The sequence below is a fragment of the Aegilops tauschii genome, chromosome 4 (assembly GCF_002575655.3).
Source record: "Aegilops tauschii subsp. strangulata cultivar AL8/78 chromosome 4, Aet v6.0, whole genome shotgun sequence".
NCBI lineage: Eukaryota > Viridiplantae > Streptophyta > Magnoliopsida > Poales > Poaceae > Aegilops > Aegilops tauschii.
The window spans coordinates 45,147,957-45,168,267 of NC_053038.3; the positions used below are offsets into that span (position 1 = coordinate 45,147,957).

At 44.2% G+C, this 20,311-nt stretch overlaps 2 protein-coding genes and 1 long non-coding RNA gene across 12 annotated transcripts; 2 read left to right on the forward strand and 1 right to left on the reverse strand.

Annotated features, from left to right (window-relative positions):
* Positions 1-293: 293 nt before the first annotated feature.
* On the reverse strand, positions 294-8,567 carry LOC109781182 (uncharacterized). Of its 10 annotated transcripts, none has more exons than XR_012181311.1 (12): positions 8,141-8,556; positions 7,782-7,883; positions 7,399-7,650; positions 5,785-7,245; positions 5,553-5,672; positions 5,362-5,448; positions 4,553-4,695; positions 3,878-3,958; positions 3,739-3,800; positions 2,927-3,074; positions 996-1,130; positions 721-911 (listed from the first exon to the last, which is right to left on the reverse strand). XR_012181311.1 is itself a non-coding variant. In XM_073496195.1 (11 exons), exons 4-8 carry the CDS (start codon positions 5,825-5,827, stop codon positions 3,949-3,951), a joined length of 345 nt encoding a protein of 114 aa, XP_073352296.1. In that variant the 5' UTR covers positions 5,828-7,245; positions 7,399-7,617; positions 7,693-7,883; positions 8,141-8,567; the 3' UTR covers positions 294-1,130; positions 2,927-3,074; positions 3,739-3,800; positions 3,878-3,948. The 10 variants fall into 10 exon arrangements, 4 of the variants coding, with proteins under 4 accessions (XP_073352296.1, XP_073352298.1, XP_073352295.1 ...); XR_012181315.1 differs by having other exon boundaries at positions 791-911; positions 996-1,075; XM_073496195.1 differs by having other exon boundaries at positions 294-1,130; positions 5,420-5,448; positions 7,399-7,617; positions 7,693-7,883; positions 8,141-8,567.
* LOC141021184 (uncharacterized) lies at positions 1,835-3,367 on the forward strand. The gene is made up of 2 exons (XR_012181316.1): positions 1,835-2,506; positions 2,866-3,367. It is a non-coding gene; the product is annotated as an uncharacterized lncRNA (long non-coding RNA).
* Positions 8,568-15,825: 7,258 nt separating the features above from the next.
* Positions 15,826-17,126, forward strand: LOC109781181 (syntaxin-111). Its single transcript, XM_040386557.3, has one exon. It carries the CDS (start codon positions 15,981-15,983, stop codon positions 16,929-16,931), a length of 951 nt encoding a protein of 316 aa, XP_040242491.1. The 5' UTR covers positions 15,826-15,980; the 3' UTR covers positions 16,932-17,126.
* Positions 17,127-20,311: the final 3,185 nt, after the last annotated feature.

Below are 20,311 nucleotides of genomic sequence, written 5' to 3' on the forward strand. Positions count from 1 at the left end.
TAACTAGTAGAGTGCCCGTGCGTTGTCACGGGCTTTTGAAATATTTTTGTTGAGTTGTATAAATATAATGACTGTTTAATTTCACATGTAGAGATAAGATATCATGGGAATGTCGGTGCCTTGTCACGTGCCACGAAAATATTTTGCTGTAAATGATGTAAACATAATGCATGTCAAATTTTACATGTAGAAACAAGATAGCACGGGCACAATCGGGTGTTTATCGTAGTCCAATTCACTTGCAATGTAAATTGATAAAAATGATAAATTAACGATGTATACATATAGAGCGATGATCCAACTAAAATTCTATTATAAATTAATATCTAGTTGTTGCGCTTAAGAAATTTTCACACAATTCTTTTATGGAAAGATATACAGAACGATGTGTTCTCGTTGATGGACATATACAGAGGGGTTACAACTTGCATTCCTAGAGCTGGCGACACAATTCTTCTATGGAAAGATATTCCGATCGATGACGAACCCCTTTCCAACAAGCTGCCACACATGTTCACTTCCACAAGGGAGGAGGATATTTCTATAGTGCAATTCCAAGACAGACCACAGGCTTCTAAAAACTTTCACCTCACTCTATCAATCAAGGCGCTACATGAATTAACATATCTGCAGAATCATATGAATGATCTCTACTTGGAACCAATGATGGCTGATGAATGGATTACTTGTTGGGGAGATGTTCAGTTTCGGCCCAAGAAATTCACCAACTTCTTCTTCAGAGAACTGCAGCCACCCGCATACATCACAATGATCTGGAAGACAAAGTGTATCATGAAACTTAAAGTGTTCACCTGGCTGATGTTAATGGACAGAGTCAACGTAAGGGACATGCTCCACCGGAGACATTTTGATATTGGAGTCACTCCTGTCTTTTGTGCAACACCACACCACTGGAAACGAACAAACACCCATTTTTTTAGTGCACCTTCAGTGCGGTCTATTGGAACTCCATCAATATTCAATGGGATACCAACTTGGAGCTTCAGGAGATGTTTGATGCAGTGAAGTCTTCATGGCCACACCCATTGTTCAATGCAATCAAAGTCCCGGACGCCTGGAACATTTGGAAACAAAGGAACAGATGCTACTTTGACAAGGTTGCTGCATCCCTGTATGATTGGAAAAGAGCACTCAGAGCTGACTTGGAAAATCTCAAATTCAGAGTTAATCCTAAATTGGTCTCCTTTCTTGATAGCTTCATCCCAAACATATCTCTGTAAATCATAGTTGCTTTCTTTTTATTTGCTTCTTGGCCATGTAATTACCCAGTACTTTATTTTGAGTAATATATAACAGTAGGAGACTCCCGTTGTTTTCAAGGTTCAAAAAAATAATAATTCCCGCAAAATATCAAGAATGTTGTTTTTAGATTGATTCCCATGATATTTGAGTAAGTATAATAAAAACTTCTTAGTTAGCTTATATACACATCTTGCACAAGCAACGTGTAACGGAGCTTCATGTCGAAGGACTTAAAATGTGCAACGGAAAATACTCATGGTGTTAACCGGACGAACTAATTCTTTACCATTCCACCAGAGCATAAAAAAACATAATAGCCAGACACATCCCTGCATTTCCTAAATTAGTACTTCCTCCGTAAACTAATATATGAGCGTTTAGAACACTATTTTGGTGATCTAAACGTTCTTATATTAGTTTACAGAGGGAGTATTATTTTAAATATAGTGATAACAAAAATAAATGCTGGTACTTTGAATGTCGAAGGTTTTGTAGTACATTTCTTGGAACGTTACAAAATTTCTGTGGTTTCCAGTTTTTCTCCTCGCTCACTCACTCACCCACTCACTCAGTCGCCTCTTCACGCTCATTCCCCTCGCTCACCCACTCCACCAAATCCCTAGCCCGCGGCGGCGACGCACCTCCCCCTCACTCGCGTCGGCGACTCAACCGCGTCGCCGCCCTTCTCCTCAGGCGTCACCGCCGGGCCTTCTCGTCTGCGTCGCCTCTCCCTCTCACCCGCATCCTCTGCGCCACAGTCGAGCCAAAGTTGGATATTTTAGCGAGGTCGAGTAGGAGCGTGAGAAGCGCGGGCACGGCGGCCTTGTCCTGCTCGAGGAAGGCGGCGACGGATGCTAGCGCTCCTCGCCGCCATCGACCTGCAAGGAGGAGCGCCGTGTTGGACGCTGCCATCTCCGACGCTGCTGGTACTCCTCCGCCGCTACGAGTGCCCCGTCACCTGCGCCCAGGAAAGCCGCGAAGTCGAGCTCCCCATGGCGGCGAGGAGCGCTAGCATCCTTAATTTTCCCCACACCTTTCCAATCTCTGGAGCCTAGGATTCGGGGAAAGGCAAGGAGAGATTCTGGAGCTGATTGTGATTGTGATTGTTGATGTGGATGGAATATGGGTGTAGATGTACTGTGGTCAAGAACTGCTCTCTGCCGCGGGAGTAGATTGGAAAGGCTGCTGCTGCTCCTGGACAATGCGGCTGCTGCTGCCACTACCACTCGTCGATTCGAGCATGGTAAAGACCACTCGGTTGCACTACTCCATTTGTACTACAGGAGTACTTTCAGTACTGTAGGAGTACTTGTATTGTTTCTTAAGAGTATTTGCTTGGAGTAAATGTTGTAGTTTAACTGAAATCAACATTTCTGAAAATCATGTTTATCAATGGGTTGTAAGTACTGAAATCAACATCTCTGAAATCATGTTTGTCATGCTGTAGTATTCTTTTTGTCAGGATTTTAGTACTCTTGCTTGGCTCAAACCAAACTGATTCTGCTGTAGTATTCTTTTTATCATGCTGGAGAACTTTGATTGATCTAGTGAGCTCAAACCATACTGATTTTTAGAGTATACTCCATGTTACTTCCATTTCAGAGCACATTCTTGGAGTGGATCTGCATTTCAGAAAGTTAACAAGTGGGAGTACATGGAGTACCACATTTTAAGTCGAGGAGAAGATGGTGCCTGCTCCGTGATGATGCCACCAGCACCTACGACTTCCTCGACCACCACCACCATGATGACGACTTCCTCGAATGTGGTGAGTACTCCTCCAATGCTTGTACTCTTATCAATGTTTACTGCTGTAATCATGGAGTAGTTAGCTGCTGTTATCATGGCAGGAGTAATGCACCATTAGTTGGTAAGAAATAATGTCAGTATGAAACCTCTCGACAGTAACTGTTTTTTTGTGAGGAACAGTACATGGTTTCAACTTTATTTGCCCCATTCCATGTTCTGAAATCATTACCAAATCATACGAAGCATGATAACAATGTTCAAGCTGATTTGGTGAATCCGTAGATTACATCTTACTGTGTGTTCCCAAAATATTCAGCATTGCAAAACAAAGAAATATTAAATACAAGTTTCACTATGGATGATAGTGTGAAACAATATATCATATTTTCTTTTTCCTGGGAGCATCATGGACCAACTTGTCAATGTAACCTCGGTTGTATACTACATCTACATCCCTGCCAATGAACATGTGCACTATTTAACTATCTATGCATCTACATCTCTATGAAGATACATATACAACTGCATCTTGGATGAATACTATTGTCAGTTTACTCGCATGAGCCTTTCAAGGAAAGTAGTCTCTCAGTTCTAGTGTACCTAGATGTACGATGAAACGAACTTGTGAACCAAAGCAATTTGAGTTGACAACCGGACAGAGGAAGCGGGCAAGAGATGATTTATTTATGGGCGATGATGATTTGCTACAAATACATATACTGCTACCTTCCATGCATGTCAGCATCTGATGCTACCGCTTGATTCCCTGAAGATTGAAGAACCACCCCCTGCCATTAACAAATCATTTCATATAAACTACTGTACCTAGCAATGTAAAAAATACAAAAAGGATAAAATCACTAACCTGTCATAGAAAAAATGGCACACTCCTGGCCGTCCTGCATGTTTTGGCTTCAATTTCCCTCGCCTTGCATGTCACTGCGTCCTTAAGAACACATTGATAATTATAATTAAGAACTTCGCCTACAACAAAACAGAACCAGCAGAAACTCATCGCTTTCATTGTCTTCAAGACCCTCATTGTCCTCTGATAATATAGTTTGAGAGAAGTCCATATTACCCCTCGAACTTGTCTTTGGCTTCACTTTACAAACCTCAGAATTGTGTTCGTTCAAGTTTCATCCTTCAACTTTATAAACCGTTCATAATTATAAGGGGTCTGCTTCAGTATACCCACCTTAAGTGAGTCAATGGTGGAGATTAAAACTTACCCCTAAGGCACATAGGACTTGACGGTCAATTTAAGTACTAACTGCTTTATTAATCGATGTATGTATGGCCCACATAGACATTGTACTTTTAACTTAAACATAACATAGACTTAGGTACTTACTTATCGTCGAAAAATCTAATTTATGAAGGGTAGGATTTTAGTATTATATATGAATGACTCTGCCCGTTATTCTCTCTCGCCTCACACATGCCCCCTTCCAGACCATATCGCCACCGTCTCATCAAACCACACCAAGAAGCCGACGTCCCAATCTACTAACACATCAAATCCCACACCAGCACTCACCTCAGTACGACCCATGACAAAGGACATGCTCCATGGCAAGGTAGGACTCCTAGCAGGCTACAACATGGAGCCGACAAAGAGAGAGATGATGACTTGTAGGAGATGCTCGTTGGCGCAGACCAAGCGAACAACCTGACATGCATCTGTGCATAATTTAAGTGCATATTAGTGCTTTCTCCAAAATGCTACTATTCAAATGGTAATCGTGTAACCTCGTTTTTAGGATGTTGGGTTGCGGTTGCTACCTGATTTTATTAACCTGACATGCTATCACATAAACACTCATCGCTTAACAATTCAAGATGTTGGACATGCTGTTAAGTTACTGGTGTTGCTCAAATAATATGTGGCTAGCCTAATATGAACCTAGGTTCTATTTGATGATCTAAAAGATGTTGCTGCACATACCATAGTACATTTACTACACATTGGATTTGAAGGTACTATATTTCAGTTAATTTATAATATATGTGCTTCGATGAGGCAAGTGTACATCACAACAAGCAGTTGTGTGGCTCATCACACCAGTTGTAAGCTATTAGGAACTGATGGTTATAATTTCAGAGATCTTCAGCTGAAACATTGTTCAGCTGACAATCCAAATACATATGCTTGCAGCTACATATACATATCTTCTAATCCACCATAGTCCCTCTTTTCTGACTATGTAATTACTAAGCCCCCAACCTTCTCTTATTTTATTCATTAGAACATGCCGATGTTACATTATTCTGAACTTCCCATCTTATTTATTAGAACATGCCGATGCCACTGGAAATTATGATTACTATATCCGCACAGCCTCATACCTGGACTACTTGGGTAATTCTCATCAACATTTCGTATGAAAGGCGCATCAAGCCCTACCTGATTCCCCTCGCACGTATGATCAGAACCTACAGGGAAGGGATCAACAAAAAAGCCGTAAGTTGTATACAGAAACAAAGATGAACACCCATAAGCATAAACTGTTTCGTATGAAAGGCGCATCGGGCAGTACCATTTGAATTTTCTGGTACATATGCGCCATAAACATGTGTGAGATTACTCGCCGCCGGCAACGAAGCAGCTTGATGCACACCCACCCGTAGCAAACTTGTTCCGTCTGATTTGTTCTTGCCTGGATCAATACAAAGCCAATGATATATAGGCAACAAAGTATGCATGCAACATTCTCAGCATTGAGTAACTATATCGTCAACATTTTCCTTTTCCCTTTTATCCTCAGCTACCTAAATACCCAGATAGAACTCTGCTTGCCCAACAGCTCCACATGCTCTGACTTCTTCTGTCCTTTTAGCTTCTCCTTGTTCCTCCAGCTCTCGGCTTCTCAACTTCTAAGATCTTTCTTTCATCTGTACATCATCACATGTGCGCTATAGGTGTGCCTAAAGATGCATTTTATTGCCACTAACAAAATGGTGAGCTATTATAAAAAAAAGGCACACCATGATAATTAAGGTAAAACAAGGTTGAGTCTCATGGGCAGTACTACAGACAAATAGGAGTCCTTGTTTCCTGTAAGAGGTTCATATGGAAAGTTAAGGCAATGATAATTAGTAAGACTGACGCTCCGAATTAAAGCCGGTTGGATGAGGTAATTCGTCAAAGAAGTACAATGCAAAGCTGAAACAATGCAAGTGAATTAAAAGAGGGGCTGATGGAAATCGAGCTTCAAGCGGCGACATCCTTCGTGGCATATGTAATACAACCAATTCAGTTCAAATATGTATTTATTATGTTAGCATGAAGGGTAAAAAGAAAGGGGACAAACTAATCTTATGTTTAAGCATACAAAAAAAAGTAAAATCTAAATAGTGATGTGATCACTTCCTTTTAAACAGCTGTTACGATCAGGTCAGCAGATTGAAAAACTATAATATTTATAACAATGGAATAGAGGGGCTACTACATTACACACTTATGTTTCTACTCATTCAGTTGAGGAAAATCCATGATGCACAAAACAAGATCAGTTTCATCCATCTGATTGTTAATGACCACAAAATGACATGATACAAAAGAAAATAGCATGTGCATTTAATAGAAAGTGCTTGTGCGTTGCTACTGGCAATAATGGAGATAACTGAATACCATGTGAATTTAACGCAAAATGAAGGTTCCAACCAAAGATTCGAAATACCCAGCACCTCCATGACATGATAATTTAAAATGACATATGAGTGAATATCACCAAAAGGAGGACCTCCTATGGTGTAAGAGGCTTAAATCTGATATATCAAGATCAAAGTCTTCTCACCATAATGGAGATAACTGAATACCATGTGCATTTAATAACACAAAATGAAGGTTCCAACCAAAGATTCGAAATAACGAGAACCTCCATGACATGATAATTTAAAATAACATATGTGAATATATTTGTACTATAAAGTTATTCAATGTGCCATGTGATAGGAAAGAGAGAAAATATGCCTAGGTAGGTTCTTACTACAACTGTTGCTCCTGCTACTAATTACCAGTCACTTCAATCAATAGCTAAAAAGTATTTTAACGTTTTTCTCTGCCCCTGCTCTTGGATTTGATTGCAGACTTGATTAGCCTTACCGAATCTTAGAGTTGCTTCGCCAAGGCATGTCGTTTTTCGCCTTCCCATTGCATTCAACAAAATATTTTCCTATCACTCCCTTTAGCTGATGGTTCATCCCCACATAAGATGTACCTGATGCTCCCTGGAAAACCACATTTGTGCATCTTCTATTACATACATGAGATTCTCTAATGCGTGATTAGGCAGGAGCTAGCATATTAGGGATGAAACATACAAGCCCAGTGAACACTGGATTCACGCACAACCACAGGAAATCCCTCCAAACTAAACTAACCTGTGAATCCCGCTTCGGCGAGGCGGGCGAGGAGGAGGGTTACCAGAGGCTGGAGGAAAATGAGAGCAGGGACTGCGAGCCGAGCATCCCCATCGCTGGCGAGCCGAGCATCCCCAGACGGTAGCAAGGGACAAGGGAGCAGTAGGCACTACGTACCTCCATTATTAGAGTTAAATGTCATGTCTGGACTGACCTTTCCTTCTTCCTGGGCAGCCAACACTTTGTAGTTGGAAATAGTATCAGTTTACACTCCTGATGAAGTGGTAAAAATACATAATTGAGAAATAGATTTACCCTGATAATTGCTTGCACTGCACACTTCCTTACATTTGAATTTGCAGATGATTCTTCAAATGGGAGATGTTCCAAAATTTAGTGATTACCTGATGTTTCAGATAATGATCAGGATGATTGACAAGGAAGAAATGTTCCACAAGCTTGCTAACTGATTCATCGGGGTCTGGTGGTATATTCCGTACAAGAACCTACAATAAAAACACATTGTTGACTCAGAATCAAAAGAATAATCAGAGAACCATTAATCTAGATAAGATCATTGCTGTATGCAGCGTTCTTTTTTCTAGCAAAGGGATCTAAACTGAGCTCATGTATAAGTTGCAGTCACAAAGGGATCCCATGGCCTCAATCCTCATCTCCGTCTCTCTATCCTGATCTGATTCTCTCCGTCTCAGATCTGATTCTCTCCGTCTTGAACCAAACAGAGAAAAGAGGGGAGATGAACCTGAGGGAGGAAGCCGATCGCATGGTGGCGAACGCAGGAGGAACCAGACGACGGGAGCACGGTGGTTGATGCCTAGGGTTTAGCGCAGGTGGTGGCGGCGTCTCCCCTTGGAGGTCGATGGCGGCGGCGTCTCCTCTGGGAGGTCGGCAGCGCGCGAAGGCGAAGGCGTACCTCAGCAGAGGTGTCCCGATGGCCACCCGGAGGTCCACGGCGGCGCCTCCTTTAGGACCTCGGCGGCGGCGCCTCCACGACCCCTCGGAGCCGGCAAACGGATCCGCGGCTAGCGCCTGGGATCTGCCAGGCGGCGGCGTTCGCGTCGCGAATAGATCGAGGGGTGGCGGCGAAGGGACGAAGGGAGGCGGCGGGCGAATGAGGGCAGAGAGTCGTGCGTGCGAGTGTTTCTCGTACGTGCGGGCGATTGGTCTAGGATTTTTGTTCGCTGGTTAATTTTCGCCGGTTTGTTTTCACTGGTTTGTTTTCGTAGACCTTTTTCGTTCGTTTGTCTGGTGCGACGGGAGGTTAGGCCCTGGAGTGCGTGGGCGGGTGGGGGACTCGACAGGAGGTTTTTTTTTGTTCTACGCGGCTCAGCGATAGGTGGGAGCAGGTACCAAAATAAACCATGATAGTTGGGACGAAAATAAACTCGAAACGGAGACTATCAACTGAGACATTAGGAGGAGAGATCCTCTGGATGTGAAGATCAGCAGCTAAAGAGAATGCTTCACAGCAAGCATGAGCTTCTAAAACTTCTGGATCCGTGAGGCCATCAAACACTAACAGAAGCACCCAAATAGTTTCCCTGGTCATCGCGGCATAAAGCCGCACTTGCTCCTCTGTCATTGTTTCTGGACAGTGCCGCGTCCACGTTGATTTTTGCTACACCCACTTCACTCTTCAGCCAATGTTTAGCAGCTACGTTGCCTGATTTCCCTTGCTGTTTCTTCCCCTTACCAGACAGTGAATCAAGCTCAGCAAGGAACCTCTGAATAAAAGCAAAAGTGGTCAGTGGGCTTCGAAATATTTCCTCATGTTTCGCCTTTTGTCTCGCCCACCAAATAGCCCACAAGGTAACTAGGATCTTTGCAAATTCCTTCTCAGATAAGGAATTCTGCATCGTTGGTAGCCACAACCTTGCGTCATGAAATGTACAGGCGATCATGTGCTCAACCAGCTCATTATCAATCAATGCCCAAACACACTTTGACAACTGACAGTCAATTAGTGCGTGACGCCAAGAATCCGATTCAGCATTGCACAGGAAGCAAGCTTCCGTCTCAGAGATATGGCGATGTTTAAGTAGTTCGCCCGTCGGAACAGAATTTTTTGCCAGCCTCCATGCAAAAAATTTGACCTTTCCCGGTACCTTGGCCTTCCAGAGTTTTTTCCACTGAATTTGAGTTGCACGAGTATCCGACGTACTCTCTCGTTGCTCTAGCCAGTCCTCCCTTCTTCTCTTTGTATCAACTAACATGCGATACGTTGATCGGACCAAGAAAGACCCAGAACGCTCGTAGTGCCAAGCCCACCAATCACCTGAAGCTGAAGTGCTCAAAGGAATGTTCATAATTGCATCTGTATCCTGGCTCTCCTAATTGGTGCATCTGGGCAAGTGGCGCTCACACACGGGAGTGTATGCGCCACCCCAACTAAGTTTTCTTTTTTAAATCTTAACGGTGGACGGTTGTTGATCGTGACCGGTCCACCAACGACCGACGACCATGTAGAATTGACCGTTGAATTTCTTTAGAAACGGAGAAAATTCTCAAGAAATAAAAAAGTTCATCGAATTTGAAAAGGTTCACGAAATTTGAAAAAAAATATCAAGAAATTTTGGGAAAGAATAAAATTTGAAAAAAGTTCCCAAATTTGGGAAATGTTCATGAATTTGAAAAAGGTTCAAGACTTTGAATAATTCATATTTAAAAAAATAAATCATAATTTTTTAAGAATTTGAAACGGAAATTCACGAACGATTTGAAACTAGTTTGTAATTTGAATAAAGTTCACGAAATTTGGAAAAAGCTCACGAATTTGAGAAAACAAAAAATGAAAAAATATAACTAAAAGAGAAAAGGAAATAAGAAAAAGAAATCAAGAAAATAAAAAAATAATTGGAAAAACCCGACATGGTCCGACCCATTTCGATACCAGAGTTGTGAAGATGGTGTGCGCTAGTTAGCAAAATGCACTCTAACCGGCACTTACGGCACCAAACAAGAGTTGCGCGTTGCGGCACCAAAGAGAGCAGCAGGTCGAACATAATCAGTAGCACGCCTGTAGTAGGACGCAGAGTGCAAGAGCTATATCTCGCTCAACAAGAGATGGTACCTCATCTCGCTAAAGGATTTTCCACTCCTGTCATTTTCTGGGCTGACCTGTTTTGGTTTATTTTTTCATCCGCCTCGGATCTCGTTCGCTCGATCGCTGTAATGCGCATAGGTTTGGTCTCGTTTTCTTTTGATTTTCCTCTATTTTTTGTTTTTATCTTTTTTTTTCTATTTTCTTTGTTTCTTCACCGGTTTTCTGGGGTTTCTTTCTTGGTTTTATGTGTTTTTCCTTTCTTCTATTATTTTTATACTTTATTTTTGGGGTTTGCTGGTTTTTTTATTCCTTTGTTTTGTGTGTGTACTCTTCGGTTTTTAAAGGTTTGTTTGCACATTTTTAGTATTCACCAGGGAGAACTTTTATAAACACGTTTAACATTTGCCGAATATGTGATTTTTTTATTTTTATGTCTACGTTTTTCATACAAATTGTATACTTTTTGTATACCTTTCGTATACATTTACCCTATTCTAAGCTTGAGTGTAGAATAGCTTATTCTACACTCCTAGAAATGCTTTATACAAAATCTAGTAACTATACATATATATTTGAAATATAAGCAAAAGTAAAAAAAACATAAAACGATTGCAACAAAGTAAAAAAAACTCCGAAGGCATGTTTCCATGCTTGGCCGGACCAATCGGACGTCTGCCTTCACTGAGACATCCTACTATCTTGCTTGAAGCGAGACAAAGACGCACCCACACAGAGGCGTCTAATAGACTGATTGCTATCTTAACAATTTGAAGTGTACCTAAAATAAAACAATTTGAAGTGGATTTTCCTTGTGCAAAGAATGTCGCACCGAGAGAACAATGTAAAGACTCTAGGAGACTGATAAAATGGATCGTCTCAGATTGTTAACGAAAATGGGGTAAATTGCTTTGTTCTCTACATACCAAATTATTACGCTGTTTTCGTTGATAGCTTCGGGCAACTTCAACGCACCGTTTCATTTTGTTCGTACGCATCTGTTTAGGTCCGCGCGAACAAAAAATATGGTCCAACACGTTGACGGAAATAGACACGTGTTCATTTTGTTGTTCACTTGGACCCTTTTTCGTACCAAATTTGGGCTGGATTTGCGTCCTCGCGGATGCCCGCAGCGTCCTCCCCTTGTCCTCCCTTGACACATCCGCCGGTGGCACACAGGCCACCCCCCTCCCAACACCCCCGGCCTCTTCGCCATCGTTGCCGCCACCCGGCTTCCAATCTATTCACCACTACCCGAATCCCCACCATCATCTGGACTGACGGCTCACCGATGTTGCATCCAACGATGCCCACACTGCCATTGTTGTGGTCACTTCTTACCGCCGGCGGAATAGTACAAGGTCCACGTTCCCATGGTTGTCGGCAACCCTCAGCATACCACGACTACCTCTAAAGTCACCGCCGGAGGACGCGGGTTTCAACGGCCCTGCTGCCTCCGTCTTCGTCGATGGGCCAAGGACGGGGCAAGTCACCCCCTCGCAACTCGTCGACACCCGTAAGGTGTTCGGCCGTTTGCCCGGCCCGGCTGAGGCTCGTCCATGCCCACCGCTGTCTAGTGAGGTAAGGACCGATCACTCCAAAGGATCATGTCAAAATGTGTGACTGGACAACTCACATTCAACTTCAAAATAATTTGGTTGATCATATGTGGACTCACATAGAAAACCAATAGTTGTGGCTACTCCTTTTCTTCCAATGTAAATTAATATAAGAGCGTTTAGATTACTAAAGTAGTGATCTAAACTTCTTGCAAAAAAAGTAGTGATCTAAACGCTCTTGTATTAGTTTACGGAGGGAGTAGTATTTGTTAAAACTAGATGATACCCCGCGCGTTGCTGCGGAAATGTGTAGATACATATTTGTAGGATTACATATATAAAATTATATATAGAAGGTGCCTCTTGGATTGACGCAGGCACAGAATGAATCCCATGCATAAAAAGCTTCAAAGACAAATGGAATTACACTAAGCATCGACATAAAAAAAGTGGTTTGAATACTTGTAAAATATGGCTGACTGTAACAATTTGTTCCGATCCATAACACTCCATATGAAGAACCATCCTCTTCAACATGAAAATTTTCTGTTATCTACGAAAGAATGTGAAGTTCAATTAGAAACTTAGAATCTGTACAACCAACTACCAAATTTGAAAAGGCATCAACCACAAAATGACCATCTTTAAGTTTGCACCAATGTATTACATATGTGAAATTGACATAATAATAACAATCTATATGTATCATATGAAAGTATTATAACAAAACTAAGTGAAACAATATTTTCCAGTAAAACTAAGTGTTTACGTTATGAAAGGTGGACGTATCAAAAGCATCAAATTGCTGCATTGAATACTAAATCCACATAGAGCATCTCTAACAAATCGGTAGAAAAGAAGTCTCGCCTTCGTTCTCGGGCCTCACAAACAAATAATGGATGGTTCATCTTTTCCAATCAGACATGATCACTATCGGTGTCATTCAATGTTACTTGGATGTTAGCTTCTTTCGAAATATTCCCACTGTTGCATGGATGCAAACTAATGGCGGGTCAAAATATTGTAATCTTCAAACATTAAACCACCATACGAAGAGGAAACAATTCTTTTAAACTGAAAGCAGTGACCTCCGCTTATCAAGCCGACTATCCTTGGATAAGCAACACAACATCGTATCAGTTGATATATGTCACCACATTCTGCTAGGACTAAATAAGTGTAAGAAAAAAGCACTGAAGAAAGAACATGGTGCAATGTTAATTTACCATGCCGGTCTCCAAATAGGTATAAGATGCACCAAGCAAGAAAAAAACTATGTGGACAAATGCAAAATCAAGATCAATTAGTACAATTAAAAATAATATGTTGAAGTATTAACAGAGAAAAAGGAAGCACATTGTATTGTACAAATATTTGGCCACCTCGGCGTATCATTTCATGAATCAGTTAACATGCAAAAAATAGCATGTAAATATTAACATATGTAATATGGACATATATTTAATTTTGATGCTTCTATATCTATAATCGACTTCGCAAATACATATCAATTGCTGGCTTAAATTTTCAGCTGTTGTATAATGACCTATATGATGACATGGCTACAGCAAACTGCGAACTTATATACTTATAGCTGTTGGAAATATGAAAGGTCAAAAATCCAGAGGAATGGAACTAACCTCAGTGAGTAGATATTAATGTTAAAGGCTTGTTTTGGGGTGAACAAAATTCTCGCTACCACCAAAATAAATCCCGCCCCTAAAAAAAACCAAAATAAATCCCATCCAAGTGCAAGAAAAGAGGCATCGCTGATTTTGGCAGCCCCTGGGTAAGCATCATGACATTACACGTGAATACTACTGCTGAAAATACACGAGTAAAGAAAAGACATACTATATCAGTAATCAAACTCAGAGAGCCCCCTTTCGGGGTTGATACCGCGAGATGGCATGCCCAGGGCGCCTCTAGGGTCTCTTTTTTGCAGTCTTCTTTTTCATTTTTGCTCGCCTTTGCACAACTTCTGTGCCCATGGTCACTTGATCCACGCTGTATTTCCCGCATGCTTTCTCCTACATCAATGAAGCCGGCCAAAATCTTTCAAAAAAATATCAGTAATCAAACATTTGCATGAGATGAGTGCAAAAAAATAATCAAAATCACATTGTATAATATAGAAAGATATATGCTACCTTATGTCCAAGTGAAAGAGCATCTCTGTGAAGTCCACGCGGAAGCACATCTGGAGTTGATACTCAAGCGTGCGCCGTAGGCACAGATGGTGCAGGCTGCAGAATAGGGACTGGAAAGTGGGAATTGATCACTAAGGCACAATCCGAATGACTGAACCACACAGAAGCCTGGCAAGTTGTGACGATGGTACTCATCATCTCCCTAGTGAAATGAAGTGTGGCGGTACTCACAGATAAGCCGGAGCCGATGTGCAAGCCCCGAAGTAGGATCCCCCGGGGAAGTCATCTCTGTTCATGGGGGGTGACTCCTCGACATTCGTTGCAGCCAACAGCGGCCGTGGAGCAGAGCAACAACACTAAGAGGCCTCCATCGGCTATGCCTTCACCAACGACTTGGATCCTGGCTGGCCGGCCACGGAACAACGGCCCGAACCGCGTCCCAACGCCAAAAGAGACGGATGCAAGTCAGACCAGCGGGCGTGCCGGAGGAGGTCCGATCCGTAGTAGAGCAATCACGCGCACATGCTGATTCAGTGGTGCCTTGATGACGATCTGGCCTCTGGGTTGCCGGCGACGGAACGGCGGCTTGCCCCACTTACACTCGTACATAGGAGTCGGAGGCGAGGCAGACGGGAGTAGCAGACTACGTGTGGAGATCTCCTGCTGATTGCCAGACTTCCATAGCTAGGGGAAATACTGATTTCCTTTTTCTGAAGCTATAAGGGGATGGCCTTCGATGGTTGTCTGTAGGTAGAGGAAAAGCCAACCTTTCTATGTGGGGAGGGAGAGACACTATTCGGCTATTATACGTTAGATTAGAAACGGATCAACATGAGGAAAAAGAGAAGATTGAAGATGAAGAGGCAGCCGGAGAAAATATTTGTTCATGTGCAATGAGGAGATATAATGGGAGCGCTGGCCGTGGACGGATGTCTGTAGGTAGCGGAATCTTTTTACGTGGGAAGAGAAAGGCTGTTGGGCTCTTACTATTGGAAACGGAAGCACTAATGACTGTTACTCTTCGGATCACCATTGAGGCTGTTCGTTTCTGCTTGCGCATGTATTCAAGGAAGCTGCTGACGTGGCTTGTAGGCTGATCTGGAATGACGTGGCACATCGCTGATGTGGACAGTGTGCATGGTGAGAGAATAGGGAGTAGTGGGGAGCAACTTCTTAAGAATGGTAGATTTTAAATTTATTTGGTTTGTAAACTATACAATTTCCATTTGTTTGTTTAATAATGTGCAATCCGATTCGTTTGTTATTTTATTATGCATGATATAATTCAAAAGACAAAATAGGAAATCTGTGTTCGTTTGAACCAGCACGTTGGAGTTGGTCTTACCAAGCAGACCGCTTGGTATTTTTGTTAGTCTTGATATATACAGTACCAAATTATTGCGTTGCGAAGGTCCCGCCCTCTCGTGCTCAGAATCCGATGCCCAAAAGCCACCGTTGCCATGGCAGCATCCATCGACCCGTTGCACATCTCTCCCATCACAGCTTCCGTTGCCCAGAAATTCAATATTATGCCTAATAAAAATAAAGATAACAAAGAAATCTGGACACACATAGCCGTTGTGTGATGCCGTCTCCATCCCCCTCACCAACGGCTCTATTCCCCCACCGCCCGCTCCACGTTGACCGTTTCGACCATTAAAACCCTCCTTCCCTCTCGCCCTTCTCCCCACCCACACCCCCAAATCCCCCATCTCCCCCCAAACCGACGCGCACATCCATCCATCCGCTTCGTCCCCGGCCACGGCCCAAACCCTAGAGACCGACAACCGCCGCGCGAGCAGCGAGAGGGAGAGGAGGAGACCGCCGGGCGCCATGAACGACCTCATGACCAAGTCCTTCATGAGCTACGTCGACCTGAAGAAGGCGGCCATGAAGGACCTCGAGGCGGGCGGCGACGAGACCGAGACCGAGCTCACCCAGGCCTGCGGCGGCGGCGCCACCGACGAGCGCCTCAAGGGCTTCTTCAGGGAGGCGGAGGCGGTCCGCGAGGAGATGGCGGCCATCCGCGACGCGCTCGCCCGCCTCCACGCCGCCAACGAGGAGGGCAAGTCGCTGCACCAGCCCGACGCGCTGCGCGCCATGCGCGTCCGCGTCAACGCCGACATCGTCTCCGTGCTCGGCCGCGCGCGCGGGATCCAGCGCGCGCTCGCGGACATGGACGCCGCCAACGCCGCGCAGCGCAGGCTCTCCGCGGGCTGCCAGGAGGGCACCACCCTCGACCGCACCCGCACCTCCGTCACCGCGGGCCTCCGGAAGAAGCTCAAGGACATCATGCTCGACTTCCAGGCGCTGCGCCAGCGGATGATGTCCGAGTACAAGGACACCGTCGAGCGCCGCTACTACACGCTCACCGGGGAGGTCCCCGAGGACGAGGTCATCGAGCGCATCATCTCCGAGGGCCGCGGCGAGGAGATCATGAGCGCCGCAGTCGCCGAGCACGGCAAGGGCGCGGTGCTCGCCGCGCTCAACGAGATCCAGGACCGCCACGACGCCGCCAGGGAGGTGGAGCGCAGCCTCCTCGAGCTCCACCAGGTGTTCCTCGACATGGCCGTCGTCGTGGAGTCGCAGGGGGAGAAGATCAACGACATCGAGCACCACGTGATCAACGCCAGGGACTACGTCCACTCCGGCAACAAGGAGCTCGGCAAGGCCCGCGAGCACCAGCGCGGCAGCCGCAAGTGCCTCTGCATCGGCATCATCCTGCTGCTGCTCCTCATCCTCATCGTCATCGTCCCCATCGCCACAAGCCTCAGGAGGTCATGAGCAACCACACCACACCGGAGTTTGTGACGATGATCATCTGGACACCTGCATTTGTGTCTATGTTGTTTCGATTTCGTATTCTACTGCTTCATTCGTTGATTTCTGCTCCCCCCGAATGTCTCTGTGTCGTCAGGATTTAGCTGATGATGAATAGTACACCGTATATCTGTTCAGTCAATTTACAACCCTGAAAAATCTGCTGATTGATTCTGTGCATGAGATGAGATTTGGTGTGTGGATTTGTTGCTGCTGCAGTAGCCTGCAGTTTTATTGTGCTTGCAGCTGGGGCCTAAGCGCCCTGCAGCGTTAAATTCAGAACATAAGTACCTGATCACTGTACAGCACAATATAGGCAAGCAGGGTTTGTTTGTGGCTACCTATCATCATTTTCTTCTTGTCTCATTTGATGATCCAATTGCGGAAAGGAGTCACAACGATATTATTATAGAACTTGTTAATGTGGTGCTTGTACATGGCTATGTGTCTTCCATGTCAGCTTGCTGCTGGGGCAGAAGCAGAGACAACAGGGCCAGCAGAGATGCGATTCAGTCCAATACCAATATTTCGTTTTTTGATATCTGTATACTATCCAGATTTCTTTGTAGGCTGCTTTATTTTTATTTATTTTGTGGAGAGAATTGCTGCTTTCTTATTCTCAGTCCATTTGTCACTTCGGTATCAAGAATCTGAGGTTTCATCTGCAGCTCTCCTGTATCTTCACTAATTTTCTCGGTAGGTTCCTGTTAAGGGAGCAAAGAAAACCCTGCTATCCTCGTCCAGAGATTTTAGAGATAGCCAAGAACCAAATGAACTTCACTACTCAAGTGGATTCAGTCCAGTATGATTATTTGGTTTGTGTTATCCGTATATTTTAAGAAGTGAACTGGTTTAATGAAGTTCAATCTGTGCATTTGTTTGTACTTCGTAGAATTACTGCTTTCTTATCATCACTGCTTTTAGGAATGCAGTGTGTACTTAAGTATCAGCAGCTCACAAGGAAGCCTGATCGAATAGCACCAACTAAAATCCTTAGAAATTACTCCCTCCATCCCAAAATGTATAGTGTCAAAAATGGTCTTACATTTTGGGACGGAGGGACTATCTGCTTACTATGGAGATCTTTTACCAGTTGTGTACCTGAATTTTTAGTTATTTTTTCTGTAATCTAGTAAGAATAGATATTGGCTATCAAGAATCTGAAATTTTATCTCATTTGTGTCTGTTGTTTCGATTTGTAATCTACTAGGAGTACTTCATTCCTTGATTTCTGCCCGAATTTCTCTGTATCTTCAGGAATTAGCTGGCGATGAATAGTACACGTTCAGTTAATTTGCAGCCCTGAAAAAACTGCTGATTGATTCTATGAATAAGATGAGATTTGGTGCATCCATAGAGATTCGGTGCATGGATTTGTTGCTGTTGCAGCAGCCTGCAGCTCTGTTGTGTTTGCTGCTGGGTCCGAAGTGCCCTGTGGTGTTAAATTCAGAACAGAAGTGCATGATCACTGTACCACAGCCACCCAGCTGGCACAAGATAGGCAAGCAGGGTTTGTTTGTGGCTTGGCTTCGTATCATCATTTTCTGCTTTTCTTCTTTGATGATCCAGTTCATTTTGAATAAATGTTTATTACATCTGCAGAAACTAGTCACAAGGATATTATTAGAGGACTTGTTATATAGTCTTAATGTGGTGCTTGTACTAAGCCATTGCTATGTGTCCTCCATGTCACAGTTTGCTGGTGGGGCAGAAGCATAGACAACAGGAAGAACTGAGGTGAGCCAAGATTCAATGAACTTTTCTCTCTGAGGTGGATTTAGTCCGATCCCATTATTTCTTTTGATTGTGCCATATGTATATTTAACAACTGAACTGACTTGCTGAAGTTGAGTATCCACATTTGTTTGTAGAATCGCTGCTTTATCGTTCTCACTGTTTTTTAAGGAATGGAGGTAGTTTGTGGATGATTGATTAGCACCAACTAAGTTTCCTTAGATGTTTGCACCTTAGAAAGTGGTATCTGCTTAATACGAAGATCATTTGTCAGTTCTGTATCAGTAATATTACAGGTAAGAATGGATATTGGCTTTCAAGAATCTCAACTTTTATCTCATTTATTGAATGCAGACGCAGCATCTTCACTTCTTTCCTTGCAGATTCCTGTTAAGGAAGCAAAGGTAACCCTGCTATCCTGGTATACAGATAGAATAAAAATAAAAATATTTGGCTACCAATGATACACATAGAATGATCTGTTGAACACAAACGATATGGGAAGTTCTCCTTAAGGGATCACGATATTTTCCTACTTATTCTGCTTGAACCGATGGCGTTGATAGTGTTGCTACCAATGCTGCTGTTTTATTTTCTGAGACTACCAATGCTGCTGTTGTAAAGTAATTACAACTCACATTTGTTGAGGGGTAATTACAACTTAGTAACTCGGTGTCGAACTGTCGATGTTCATTGCGAGTTTAGTAGTACCATATGAGGAGGTGAAGTAATGCCCTTATAGTTCACAGCAAGTGGTCTGATGGGCCGCAGTTTGTCCTTGTTGGTCTGCTTTCGTTTTGGAAAATCATCTTGTGAGATTTGTGTTGTCCTATCGAAGTAAAAAATATGAAGAAAGACGTGAAGTTACAAAAAAAAATCAGTATTCATTTGTAATGACCGGGGTAACTTATACCCAGAGGAGGCCCATTGGGTGCGTTTAGTCAGTGGCTTAGCCCAAGAGTTATTTTATTTTTATTAGCATCGAGATTATATAAACAGTTGTAAAGACTCTTTTAGAAATCAAGCAATAAGACAATTCTATTGCCGGCTCCTCCTAAACCCTAGCCGCCTCTTGCCATCGCGCCCACCTCCTCCCTCGCGCACGACGGCGCCCAGCCGCCGGCGACCGCGTGTCCGTCCACGTCCAGCACCCTCCTTCCCCTACAACCTTCGGCCTAGACCCGGTAGAACCCTAGTTCCTACCACTTTGGTATCAGCTAGCTCGGTTGCGATCATGTCTTCGCCGCCGCCCACCCCATCCCTCCAGGTGCCGACCTCCACCACCGGGCCGCTGCCCTCCACCATCGCGCCGCTGGCCCCCACCACCAGCGCCCCACCGTATAGATGTCGGTACCCTCCGCCGCGCCGGGAGCCGCCGTCTACACGTCGGAGGAGGTCATCGGGGCCCTCCGTGACCTCGCTGGAGCGGTCTAGGGGGTCCGCCTGTACTTGGCAGACCCTACGGCCCGCCGCCACCCACGCCACCGGCCGCCGCCACCGGTCCGCCGGCCCTGCCGTGGCACCCGCCGCACTTGGCGGCCTCCGCGGCGTTCGCCGGGCCGCTGCAGCTGCAGCCGCCTCCCGCCACCACCCCGCTCTGGCAGAGTGGC